This window comes from Psittacula echo (assembly GCF_963264785.1).
Source record: "Psittacula echo genome assembly, chromosome: 3".
Classification (NCBI taxonomy): domain Eukaryota; kingdom Metazoa; phylum Chordata; class Aves; order Psittaciformes; family Psittacidae; genus Psittacula; species Psittacula echo.
In genome coordinates, this window is record NC_137736.1 from 40538526 (window position 1) to 40552956 (window position 14431).

Genomic DNA, 14431 nt, shown 5'->3' on the forward strand with positions numbered 1-14431 from the left:
TATTAACTTCTACCAAAATCTGTCTGATGAATGAGGTAATTAAATAATTTACTTGTTTGATTAAAATTTATGTCTTAAATTTACATAGAGAGAACTGTATTTATTATAGATTTTTGGGAAAGAAGAAAATAGGAATGACAATGAAGGTGAGATTAGTAGGATGGATCTTGATATTTTAAGATTTCTGAATGTATTTACACCAAAAATATTACAACTACACTAATCTATCAATTCATATGTTCAGTTTATTTCCTGATTTTCTCTTTTTTTTTTCTTTCCATCTGCTTTTCTCTTTTTAGGTAACTTTCTTTGGCATAAGATTGTTCCAGTTAATATATGAATTTGGAAAATGAAAAATACACTTCAGATATTATTTCAGTCTAATTAGTACTGACAGCATTCTTGAATATGTGCATGCATGTACATATTAATATGCAGTTGAGTTGTTACATGGAATACTCAAAGTATGCTTCACTCTCCTGTAAAACATGGGGGAATATTAAATTCCCATGTTTTTCTGAGATGTTAATTGTGCGTTACCCAGTAATTGTATGACTGAGGCTTGTGAAGTTGACCATGGCAGTGTAGGGTTTCTTTTCATTAAAATGTATTTTGTGAATTCTTTCCTCGATCCTTCTTTAAGTTCAGGTTTAATTTCATCCGTGATAAAACAGGAGTCTTATCTTCCCTTCTGTATCACATTTTTGGTGGTTTTTTTTTAAGATAAATCCCTTGGATTTTCTTCAGCTCCCCTTATCTTATGTAAAGATCAGCAGTTGCAGCCAACAGCATATCAGTGAAGCCAAGAAAATTGTCTGTGGTTTGACCTTTGTTTAAAATGAAGACAGTGGGTTAAAATAATAGTAAAACTGCCATATACGTAAGTCCCTTGAGTCTTTCCAGTCATGAAGATTCTAAGATATTTCTAGGTTAGTTTTTTGCTTTGTTAGTTTTACTCACAGAAAGTAATTTCTGCTTCTTCTTTTTTTTTCAGTTTTACAGTTAATTCTTTTTCTTTATTCTGTACATTTTTTCTCATTGTCCTTTCTGTCTTTTCAGTTCCCCAAATCCCTTCATTAATTGTTTGTCTAACAAAAAATAAGCAAGTAGGGGAGAGGTGATAATTACCTTGCTTATCCACTTAACTAATGTTATAGATGGCTTATATATTGGTTAAGATCATACAATTCCCTCTAGTTTCATATTGCTGCCAGTCAAAGCATGGGTTGGCAAACCAGTAGCACACTGATCAATTTGCGTTCTGCAGTCCTTCCTCTGTCCTGTAGTCCTTCTCATTTTCCCCATCTGTTCCATCAGTGTGTTTTTTAAGAAGAAAAACTATGTAAACCAAGAATCCAGCAGGCAGCTGCTTTGGGCATTTTTAAAAATTTGGGTTTGGATGAATTTGTAATATAGAGGGAGTAACAAATCAACATGCATCGAAATGGCACAGGAGACTCTTCTGAACATTTTTATTCTAGTAGGTAAAGGGCACTGGCTGTAGGTCACAGCCTGAAAAAAGTTTTAGGGCGAGGTTATTTTCCACAGGAATTTTGTAATAAAAGACTAGGTATTTATTTCAGGAAGCCATTGACTAGCCATGCTTTTTTTTCATTGTTTTTAAAGCTTCATACTTCAACTTAACAGACACTTTTCAAAGACAAAATGAATATATTTGATGCATCTTTGAGTCCTTTTTTTCTGAAGACTTATGCAATGTCAATCTGGTGAAGACATTCAATCTATTTGAGAAAGAAGACTTAATTACCCTGTTGCCAGAAAAATAGCAACCTTCTTCAGGTTAAGGATGATATATGTGGCAGTAGTATAGGGTGTCTTGAGGTATTTTTAGCTGCTGATTAATGGAAGGAATGCTTCCAAGACCCTAAAAAATCAATGGTAACTTTTGTTTTAAGGTTTACTTGTAATACATCTGTAATTAATATGTCCTGCTGGGGATGCTACCATGCTGTGTCTTTATTTTCTTTCTGAAATCTTTACAAAAAAACAAAACAAAACAAAACAAAACAAAACAAAAATTTGAAAAGGAGAATTTTTGACTGTCCTAGATGTATTTCAACCTAAACTTTATGAATAGCTTAAATCCTGCTAAAAAGAAGAAAGGCAGACACACAGGCTGTTATGAAGGCTAGTTCTATTTTTCCCTTATGATACAAAGTAATGTAATTATAGTCTGTTATCAAAATGTCATTGCACTCCTATTCCTAGAGTGATTCAGTAATATTATGGGCACAGCTCGTTCATAGTGTTACAGAAGGGTCTATTGATCAATTCAACTTTTTAAAGAATGTTAAAATGTTCCCTTGGAAGTGCATAGGTCTTGTGCTTTCTCTCTGCAAAAAATGGCTTTTGTTCTGAAAGATTAGGTATCACCATAAAGTATCTCTGATTTAGTCATATATTTGATTTTAATTTTGTGCTATATAGAGTAAGTAATAGCCAACTTCAGGAATACTGTGCATGATGTGACTTTCATAAGGTCACGATTGTTCATGCCATCATTTAAAACATACTATCAAAGCTATTTCTCATACTAAATGCAAGGCAGAAAATAGATTTGCTGAATATTATTACTTAAACAGATAATTCAAGAGGTTGAGCAGGGTGGGTAAATCATATGTGAATCTATCAAATACTGTTTTCAGATATTTTAGGTAGTCAAGTGGCAGCATGTGTGTTAACTAGAAATCAGCTTAGTTGGAATGGTTTGTGCAAGGTGTGAGAAGTGTCTAGAAAACAAGGATTCCCACTGCTCTAGAATATTTTTGGTGTTTTTAATTTGCTTGTTCCATGAATCAGAAACAAGACCTTACCAAAAAATGAAGGAACTGAAAAGAGCTCTTGCCTCAGATGAGCAGTCAGAGAGAAATGAAGAGTCATGCCAGAATAGCCAATAGCGCTAAAGTTTGTGCTGTACACATAAATATTTATTGATCAAGGTAAAAATTAGTCTAACACTGGAAACTGTGCTTGAATCTGTTCTCTGTTTAAGGAATCTTCTGCAGGGATTGATACTTTCTGAAAAAATATGGTTTTCATTAAATTTCTGGCTACCTCTAATGAGTGTTGCAGTGAGTACCAGAACAACACTGCTGACAGGAAAGCAAATGGTTTTTTGTGTAATATGAATTCCTAATTCTGCATTGCTCTGTGGTGAAAATGGACCATGTGCAATATAGGTCAGCATGATATCAATTCTAGCAAATTAAAATACAGATGCTTCCTCTCAAATCAATCAAAGCATCTGTGAAACTTCACAAATTAGAAATAATGTGGACATGTGAATCTACTTGACACTGCACAAAATAATCCCTGTTTTTTATTATGGTTCTGAATAGCTTTCAGACATACAAAAATATGTCAGAATTTATAGGTGCACATATTACACAGTGACTAAACTATGCAAAATTGTATTTCTATATTTTTAAAAATTAATGCATTAATTAAAGAATCAGATCATAAATTTGACTTGTATTTTAGAAAGGATAAATCAGCTTTTAGCATTGATACTTGGGGGAAACCCCCAACTATTTCCTTTTGTCTTTTGCTGATGCTGTGTACAAAATGTGAATTGTGTTTTAGCTACTTACTGTAACAAGACCCAGATCCAGTACAATTCCAAGTATGCCTTATTAACATATATATGCTTCTTGGATCCTCTCTAGAATATTCCTGAGGCTTATTTTTCTCTGTGCAACTCCCAAGTTTATTTCTGCCGCATGAAAGAGTGCCTACTATGTACTTAAACTTGATATCACTTTCTGGGTGTTAGGGGTTTTTTTGTTGTTTTTTTTTTTTTTTGTGGGTTGGTGTGGGTGATGGTTGCAAAATATTTTTCATGTTTTTCTTTTGAATTGCACCTTAATTAACAAGTCCAGTTTGTGTTTTGGCTTTATTAGTATTTATTTTTGGCTTAATTGTTTGGATTAACGGTATGTGCACAAATTATAAATTCTTGGATCTGCAGCAGCTTCTCACAAACAGTATCAATAGTATAATTTTAAGAGGGAGTAAGGGATGTACATTCCTTACCATAAAAAAAGGACATGAAATAAGGTAGGCACCAATCTCTCTTATGCAATAGAACCCTGTTGAAAATGGATGTATGTGAAAGAATCCTACTAGTTTGTTGTAAGATATTTTACTCCTTTACTTTGTGTCATACTTTTCATATTTATTATGTAATTAGCAAAGCGTATTTAACCAGGCAATTACAAGCTTCCTTTTCTTTTTGGTATTTGCACTAACTAAAGCCATTGTTTCATTTCAGTTTGGAAGACGTTACATTGAAGATATTTTTAATGATTTTCGAGATGGACGAAGACTTCTGGAGCTCCTGGAATGCTTTACAGGCCAAAAACTTGTATGTGTATATTAACACGTTTACTGAATATTGAAGTCCTTTTGGTGTGATAATTGTAGTATGTTGTATTTATCAATTTCCACTGTTAATGAGGGTCTGTAAAAACTATTTTTTAGGGTTTTTTTTTTTTACTTTCATTTGAAATTGAGAAAACATTGAAACTGAGAGCTGTATTGGACAGTAAGCCTTTAGTAGGCATATATTTGAAATTAAAATGTTCTAGGTTGTTGTATGTATTTATTAAGGAAGTGTGGCAAAGAGAAGCAAGACAGAGACAAGGTTTGTTAAGAGAGAGATTTTAGCTGGAGTCAGAAATTATCACTAGGAGTTTGTGCCAAATACAAGGAAAAGAATTAAATGTGTAGAATTAAAATGTTTTTTCTAGCAAATTTCGCACATGCAGAACATGTATTGAAGCTGTACATATCTGAAAAGCGAAAACCAGCTTGTCCTTATTAACCTGGAGATTTTAAAGAATACTCCACACATATTTTTGAATATCCACTCTTGTGCTCCTGCTTGGACTATATGAGCCTGGGATCTTTCTCTGAAATTATCTCGTAAAAGAGTAATGAAACAGTCTGGGAGTTTGAAAATCTTGAGAGAATATATTTGTAAATAAATACTAAACAAGCTGATGTGTTGTTGCTTGGTTGTCATGGTAATGTTCCTAAATTCTGCCATGGAGAGATGACTAATCATAGTAGGAACAATTTGAATTATCCGATTTTCTACACATTTCAGTGATTCATTCACTGACAACTTTCAAGGTACCAAATTATCTTCCAACTGTGGATCCAGTTCATTTCACACTTGCCTTTATTTCATATTGGGAAGCTACAAATGCGCAATGTATGGTAATATACTCACTGTTGTCATAAACTTATTAAGTGGAAAACTGCAGGTGTAATATAAGATTTGAGGTACATATAGTGTGTTCGAGTTTCTGATTTTGGGCAGTCAAGTTAGTTTTATTTTTTTTTGTAGGCAAAAGAAAAGGGATCCACAAGAGTTCATGCTCTGAACAATGTCAACAAAGCACTGCAGGTTTTGCAGAGATATAATGTAAGTAATCAGCCAGACAGAACATCCTATAGATCGCATATTTAATGCTTTGTAAGTGTTGGATCAAACTCTGGCCTATAGTATACAATTATTGGAGTCAAGGCAGTTTTATTAATATGACTTGGATACTTCATTATTCAGCACCAAGTTGGAATGTATTTCAGAGTTTAAAATCTTTTGCCAGCAAGTGTGTGAACAATATATCTATAACAGGTGCTACCTTAAGCCAGATCAACATGCACGCTTTTTTGGTAATGCATGGTGTTTAATATATATTTTTAAAGGTTAATTACAAGAGTTCATCCATAGCAGGTTGGAAGGTGTTACCTATCAAAATATCTACTCACAAGCTCTGACAATTATGAAGTCTGAAAAACTGAGGCTTTTCCTGCAAGAAATCTTTTTGGTAAAATTTCATTGCTGTCTGTTCCTTAAGTTTCATAACATTAAGGAAATTAATTATACCAAAACCACTTTGCATTCTACTTTGTCAGGACTGACTTTTCAAGCCGGTATCCTGTGCATCATTTCTGAGTAAATATTCTCATATCTTCCTTACGTAAGCATTCTAATGGACCCATAACTTTAGCAGATATTTTCAGTGGCCAACAAGTTATATCATATCTTCTCCTCAAGAACAAATTCAAATAAACTATTGCATTCATTTAAACTTAACATTAAGATGTGATGGAACACCGATAATGTATTCTGTACTGCATATTGTATTTTTGATAGATGCAGTAGGTCACGAAACATGCTTGAGTTCAGCTGCTGAATAAAGTTACTGATTTTATAAATCTAAGGTAATCTATCTGAAGATTTGTGCATAAATGAAAGTGACCTTATAAGACTGGCATAAAGACCTCCAGCTTGATTTTTCTTTTTTTTTCTAATGAAATTTCATGTAAATTTGTAGAAGAAAAAGCTTCCAGTTCTTCAAAATCCACAATATTTGGCACTGTTGAAAAAAATCTATGATACGCTCTTTTGCTGTATAGAAGGTTTTGATAGCATACCTGGAATGTGGTTACAGATTTTCATAGTAAATGCTTTTAAAAGTATTTATTGACTATGTACCAGCTAAATCCATTAATGCGCTTTTCATTCAGTTCCCAGAACACAGCAATAATCTCTTTCAAATATAGAAAGAAAAAAGAATATTCAATTTGAAGAATATAGAAGAAAAAACATCCTTTTAGAAATTGAAATGCTCATCTATGGGCCATTATATTCATGTGATGAAAACTTTATAAGCTATACACAATATAAAAATTAGTATAGCGTGCATATATATACTATACCAAATTAGTGTGCAGCCCAAATATCTGCATCTGTGTCCTCAACCTTCAAAATCATTTCAAGAGGGATTTCTATGAGACTTCAGAAATGTAAAATTAATGGTTCTAAAGCTTTTAAAGACTGTGACTAATCTAAGTTTTTCTGCTGGTGTGTGCCATCTTTGCTCTGAGAGTCTGCAGTCATCTAGGTGGTAACAGATTGAAAATGCTGCTGCTTCCACTCAGTCCATTTTACAGATTTTTTTTCTTTTTTTATACAGTTTTGGGGTGGGGAGGTACCCCACTGTAGCCTCAGGCAACACTAAGGCAAGCTGAAAAGTGTTCCTCTGTTTCAGTAAGATATATGTAATTTCCATGTATTCAGGCTTCCGTTTCCAAAAACAGAGGAAGGATTTGGCCCGTAGAACATGTAGGTGATAGCCCAATAAGCTTTGTAGTTGGTCACTTGCTGCATGGACCCTATTTGAAATTTAGGATATAGTGTCTAAGTTCCACTTGGGGAATGTTCCAAAACACTGTTGGTTACAATGAATTACCAGTCTTTTACACTTTTAGTACAAAATTATGAATTCTCAGTAAAGAGTTGAGGCTTGTTTTGAATGTGCAAAACCTTTAGTCATTCTACAGATGTAACTTCAAATAGCTTCAGAAGTAGAAATATGCAGACTGTAATTTGTGAAAGAATGGGGTACTTTGCCATATAAATATTAGTCCTGACCATGAAAAAAACACATCGATGAAATAGTGAGGATGCAAATTTTTAGATTCATAGTTTCCATCCAAAAGTGCAGGTCTCAGCTTGTATCATCTTATATTCACATCTGTGAATTTGGCTTTCTTTATTTAGATAACATAAAAAGTGAGGGAGTGTGAAGGATCATTTCACTGTGGAGGAAAGAATATTTCAGGGTGGTAAATGCTGATGCATAATATAGTTATGGAAAACAACAATATTGGACAAACTAACGTGGAAAAGATTTGCTTAGATCACAATCATTTGTTCCTCTCTATTCCAGAACACATCCTGCCTTGCCTTATACATTGTAGAAATTAATTAAGACAAAATAAATTGTGTTAGAATTTAAATATGTAGAAAGATATCTTAGGTCTGTAGGTTCTTACAGTGTCTAGATGTGTGTGTAGCTTTCAGCAAAGTGTATAATGTAAGGTAGTATGAAGCATAATAAAGAGGTTTTTTGTGTCACTCATCAGTTTTGTGATTCGTAATTGTAGAGAGTTAATATAAAAGATTTTTGAGTTATTGTTAACTATTACTTTTAATTGTATGTTTTCACAACATGCTGTAACTGGAATAATTGGAAGTCTAGATCACTGCATGCTTTTTGCTAGGACATTAATTGTGTCATTTATAAAACATTAATGTTTACTAAATAACAGAAACCAAATGAGAGATTGACTGTGGCCCATCCCTCCATCTCCCTTGCCATAAAGAAAGTATAACACCAACCTCTTAGACTTGCTATTAATCTTAGATTAATATATTTTTGCTTCTTTAATAGGTTGATCTGGTAAATATTGGGAGCTCAGACATTGTGGATGGAAATCATAAGCTGACCCTTGGTTTGATCTGGAATATAATTCTCCACTGGCAGGTGAGTGGTACTGCTTCTTACTTTTCATGAAGTACCTTTATTCCACTGATCTTTTTTCCCGTTATTATATAGCCACAACCTACAAAGTAAACATATGCATTGCAAATATTGTCCTCAATCTGCAAGATTTATGGAAATCTGTTTACATATTGTCTAGGATATTAAGAAACTTAAGAAGATAAAATAGTTCTTAGAGCATTAGGAGCAGGCCTTTTAATTCTTATTTTCCCAGTCAGATGGTGCAAGAGAATATATAATAAAATTATTGTTAGAAAAGTGGACAGGAAAAGCCAACATGGATATATAGCTTTCATAGTCAGTTTTCTTTTTAATATCTTAAAGAGTGACTTTTATATTTTAACAAAATAGTTACATTTGTTGCTTTTCACTGCTGGCCCATCCTTCCAAGAATTATTTTTAGAACACTAAAAAGATGCTACTCTGACAATTTATTGAAGCAGATGTGGTTTATTTACCTTCCTTTCTCTTTAGAAAGTGGGGGAGGCTTATGGTACAGATCTTATAAGAAACATGGTAGATGAAGACACTTAAGTAAATAAATTCTGAGACAGCAGTAAAATCAAAATTAAAAAAGAACTAGCATACAGATGCTCTGAGTGTGTTTTTATATGAATCTGGGCTTAAGAGTCTGTCCATTTGTGTTGGCTCTGTTTCCCAAGCAATAATCTACAAGTTTTTCATAGCATTACAAGCAAAAATGGTGAGAAACAAAACCTAGAAGTCTTTATATTAAAAACTAAACACTTCTATTAAAAAATCAGATGTTCATCATTCACTGAAGTAGGGAACTTTTTCTTTTTTTTTTTTTCTGGTTTTACAGGACATATTGTAGTGAAAGCAACAGAGAAAAGCTGCTAAGTAAGTCATAGCCAAAATACTGACTTTCTTCAGGAAAAAAAAAAAGGCAAAATGATAGTCATATATATAAGCAAATATTTCAGTGTGGTGAAGAGAATAACTCTTCTGTTCACAGCTTTCCATTTGGCAGTTTGACACTTTGGAAGTCATCTTGGTGGTGTCTATGTTGCCCTTTTCTCCCGTTCTGTTCAAAATTGAATCTTTTCTTGCTGCCGTAGTATTGGTCCATTCCCCAGGAAAAGCAAGTATATCTATTTTGTGGAAGTCAGAGTTTTCTACACCTTAAAGCCTTTTTTCCTGCCAGGAAATACTGCATTAGAGTGGAGAGGTAACAAAGAAATTACTGTCAGAGGTCATCTGCAAGAAGCAGATTCCACTAGACGCGATGTGTAGTTTCTGAACCTGGTGCTGAGGGAGCTTACTCATCCAAAAGGTCTTCAGGCTGACATGAACATGTGTCTGCCTACTACTATTCATCATAAATGAGAAGCCTTCAAAAAGCTTCCTTCTATCCTCAGTGTCAGCCAGCCCTTCCCTGCTCAGACACTGGTCTTACTTTAGGATCCAGCCATCCTGAAGGCAGCCACCAAGGTACCAGGTGGGAGGGACGGCATTCTCCCTCTGGGTGCTCGGGAGGACAAGGTGGCTTTAGTTGTAGAAATGGAATTTTCCACCATGTCTCATTGAATAGGAAGTGACCCCAGCTTTGAGGGTGAGATCATACGTTTTTACTTCAGTATTTTAAATGTCTACCTTTCTTTGATCTTCATCATTCCCCCAATTCATCTTTGACTTTCAACAACTGGGACACAATTTCAGAGTGGTCCATCTTTTATCATAAAGTAGCTTCTGCACTGAATGTTGTTCTTCAACTGGTATCAGATGCAAAGCAATTCAAGTGGAGTAGTAGTGAAATTATATACTCCATAAGCAAATAAGCAACAATAAGCTTAAATAAGGTTAAATTGTATCTTAGGGAGTATTTTAAAGACCTGTAATCTTTACAGTATATATGGAGAAAGCTGTGATTTAAAATTGATTACAGGGAAATAAATTATAGAATTCTTACTAGAAATTTTGGGTGCTCTTTCACTAGTAAAGAAATTGCTAAGAAATATATAATCCACTGCATTATGTCCAACTCTAGAGTAATATTTTTAGAAGCCCTCAGGATTAATGGCTTTTTGTAAAATAATAACTAGCTCAGCTTTCCTTAATGAAAAAGGAACATTAACTATTCATTTAAAAAATTAAAAATTAATCATATACAATACCCTTTTAATGCATGCAATGAAATTCAGTTTTCATTCAAGTGCATGTATGCAAATATAGTTTTCACATTTAAGTCAAAATGTTATCTACCATGCGCATTTATTTTGCCTTGGTATTTATTTCAACTCTGTCAGTGAGAACAGAATGCTTTTCATCATTTTACCAGCTTTTGCAGTAGTGTATCACATTAACCAAGGATGTATTTCCACAGCAAAGAAAACCACAGGGAAAAAGACTTAGTTTGAATGAACCTTGTGTCCGTAAGTGATAGAAACAAATGTGCCTTCTCTGTTCATGCATGGAGTGCTTCACATGGCACGAGGATAAATGTACTGAATGCATCAGCAATGGTGACCAACAAGTCAATATCAGTTTTCTGTAATCATTCGGACTTAGCTGCTATTGTTATACTATGACACCAAGTATGTTCTTTAATCATTAAGGAAGTTTTTCTTTAAGGCTTAAATCTAAGCAACTCAAGGGATTTTGTGTAAGAAAAAAAAACCACAAACAAACAAAGGCAGCTTCTAATGAATTAGTTCAATCTCTGATGAAATTCTACCTCTTATTGCAGGTCAAAGATGTAATGAAAAACATCATGGCTGGACTGCAGCAGACAAACAGTGAAAAGATTCTGCTGAGCTGGGTCCGCCAATCGACTCGTAATTACCCACAGGTCAATGTTATCAATTTCACCAGTAGCTGGTCTGATGGATTGGCTTTCAATGCACTGCTCCACAGTCACAGGTAGGAAAATGAATGTTTCATTATTTCAGTGAGACTTGTAACAGATGGCTGTTACAGGTCTTGAGAATGATGTATCTATTACGTGGAGGTGTTTCAGCATTCTTTTAAATGGCTGCCTGTTTGGTTTGACCTGGGTGCTGTGTTTGGTGGCAGACTGAATCCTGCATCCTTTTGTGGAGGGAGAAGGTCTGAGGTTTTCACAGTGCAACTGAATATACTCAGTTCAGATCCTTTTTGGGAATTCCAGTGTATATATACCAAGTAGGTAGTCTTAATGAGTACAGGCTTGGCAGCTGTTGAGAAGAGCAAGGGCTAGATCCAAAACCAAGCCTTTGAGGTTGATGTAGAAGGAGATTTTCCTGTGGAGACTTGGAAGTGGAAAATGTAGTGTTTGTATTGAATGTAGTGCCTTTGACAGTTGTTGGATTAAAAGTATGGATTTGTCTCAAAGGGACACAGCTGAAGAAAGTAGCCTTTGTTTTCAAAACCTTTCATGTTTTTTCCCAGCTGATTTGAGTTTTCACCCTCCCTCAGCAGTTGTCTTGTTCCAGTCTGTGCTGTATAAGCCCCTGCCTTTAGTGGTTCAAAGTCCTCTGGTGGTTCTGTGTACTTGGCTTAAGGAAGACAGTGAAAGTAAGTCTATCTTAAAGGTCTAGTTGCAACTACTAATTTTAAAGCAGTACTTGTTTTTACAGTATGGTAAGCCTCCTGATTTCTCTTCTCCTACTTCTGTACTGCTCTCCTGAAGGGGGTTGTGCTGCAAGGTAGCTGACTGTTCCACATTATCAGTGAGTTGAATTTTTGAACAGCTAAATAGGTATGGTCTGTTTATTAAGAGACAACAGGGATGTACAAGAAAGACATTAGTACAAATCAGGCCATTTTTTCCATTTTTTTTTTTTTTTTATTTACTTTCATTGATTAAAATAAGGCAAAGTACTAAAAGCATAGTCTGAGACAATCTATGCTTTCCAACTTAAGCATTGAAGAACTGCAGGTACTACTTTCCAAAATTTTCACCGAATCATGTATTTGTTTCTGATTGAAATGATCTGATTAAGTCTACTGCTGTTGTAGTCCAAAGACTTAACACTGACGGCTATGCCTTACACAACCATCCCGGTACAGTAGGCATCTCCTGCTGGGAGTCCTTTTTCACCCTTCACGCGCCTGGGAATCTTAAGATCTGAGTGAGATAAGGTTCAGGAACTTTCAATTACAGGTGTTGTTTGCTTTCACTTAGGAATGAGATATTATCTTAAGGAAGAATTTATTATACTCTGAAAGGGCTTTGTGTATGTTTTTCGCCTACATTCAATATTTACAACATTAACAACTGTCTTTCCCACCATCCTGCTGTTACTCATTGATGCATTCACACCTTCTTGGTGTTGGTGCAAGTGTTTATGCAGATATTAGGAGAACTGCATTTGGGGAGCTAAATAAGAAAAGAATTCGTTAAAATGTGGTTTGGTGGGTTTTTTTAAAACCCTCTCTAAAGTTACTTTTTTTTGTTATTTCCTTTTGATGATAATTTCTCATTTTAATTTGCTCTCCTATAAGTGGTATCATTCTGATTGACCTGAATATAATAACATAATTATCCTGTAGAAATGAATGCATCTCTTTCTTTCTAAAGATATTATTCCATACTTGTAGATAATTAAAAAAAGGAAAAAAAAAAAAAAAAAAAAGGCAGCATTGTGTGCAATGCTCTTCTGTCTGCATCACTTAGACTTGCAGAAGCTCTGTTACGGTGTGGGAGCATGCACATAATTTCTGTGGGCATGAATACCTTTTCAATTTCCTGAAACACTGTCTATACACAGACTTATTAAGGGAGAAAATGATGGTTTTGACTGTCATGGTTTAACCCCAGCCAGCAACTAAGTACCATGCAGCTGCTTGTTCACTCCACCTTGGCATGATGGGCGAGAGAATCAGAAGAGTGAAAGTAAGAAAACTCATGGATTGAGATACAGACAGTATAATAAGTAAAGCAAAAGTCATGCATGCAAGCAAAGCATTCATTCACCATTTCCATGGTGGTCAGCCATCTCCAGGAAAGCAAGGCTTCATCATGGGTAACAGTTACTTGGGGAAACAAATACCATCACTCTGAATGTGTCCCCCCTCCCTTTCTTCTTCTGTCCTAGCTTTATATGCTGAGCATGACCCCATATGGTCTGGGATATCCCTTGTTCAGTTGGGCTCAGCTGTCCCAGCTATTTTCCCTCTCAACTCCTTGCGCATCCCCAATCCACTTGCTAGTGGGGTGGAGTGAGGAGCACCTCAAAATTCCGAAAAACAGCTATGCTGAAAATATATTGATTAATTACTTATTACTGTAAACACAAACACTAAAACCAGTAGTATTTTATGGCGTTGTAACTTCCTTGATTTTATTTTCGGCAAATCAATGAAGCAGAAGGCCAAAGTAGTGGCACATCTTTTCAGCCAGACGTAATATCAGACTGCCTGTTTCCTGATCAGGGTATCTGATACTCGGATATTCAGATGACATACTGTACAGGGCCATGTAGTACATGTGTTTGAAATCAGTAATGGGAAATTCCTTTTTGTCCCTATCTGCAAGCAGAGCTCAGGAAGTCTGAAGGGAGGTTCTTATTCAGGAGCAGTTCCTAGTCAGGGAAGGCAGTTGTCTGCCTGAACCACATTGGGATTATCTAGACAAATACCTAAGTGTCTGTATGTCATACTTTATGCACTGCTGTGTTCAGTTCAGTGTAAAGTTCACCAGTTGTGACCATTCATTTACATGCTCACTAAAATTTATGCACTTTATTTAGGTTTTCTAAAGCAGGACTGCAAAATTTAAGTTCTTCTTGTGTCTTCTTAACTCTTTTTCTGTCTGCTGCCATAGATCTTACTGCCATAAATAGTTTTCTGCTCAGTGGATATCACTTCAATAGAAGTGAAAAAAAATTACTCCACAGAGTGTTATCTTCTGCCCAGTAGTTAGTGCACTCATCTGGGAAACAGCAAGTGTGCATTCAGATTCCCTGAAACAAGTCTCCAAGACATACCAGTTGTCGTCTTCTCGGCTTTAATCACTAAGTTCTTCTGTAGAAGTCTCAGAGGAAGACCTAATGTTCTCTGAAGCCCTGAGTCAGTAATTTTTAAGATGAACTTCTGTGCTTAGTGTGTCCTCC

The 14431-nt window shown here is 35.2% G+C and overlaps 1 protein-coding gene across 1 annotated transcript in view; it reads left to right on the top strand.

The window, feature by feature from the left end:
• Window positions 1-14431, top strand: part of DMD (dystrophin) — a gene marked incomplete at both ends in the record, with an annotated part of 1114107 nt that overhangs the window by 263555 nt on the left and 836121 nt on the right. The window contains 4 exons of the mRNA XM_080612996.1: window positions 4292-4384; window positions 5372-5449; window positions 8268-8360; window positions 11086-11258. Of these exons, the coding sequence (XP_080469122.1) occupies window positions 4292-4384; window positions 5372-5449; window positions 8268-8360; window positions 11086-11258 (437 nt within the window). The remainder of the gene's footprint in view (window positions 1-4291; window positions 4385-5371; window positions 5450-8267; window positions 8361-11085; window positions 11259-14431) is intronic.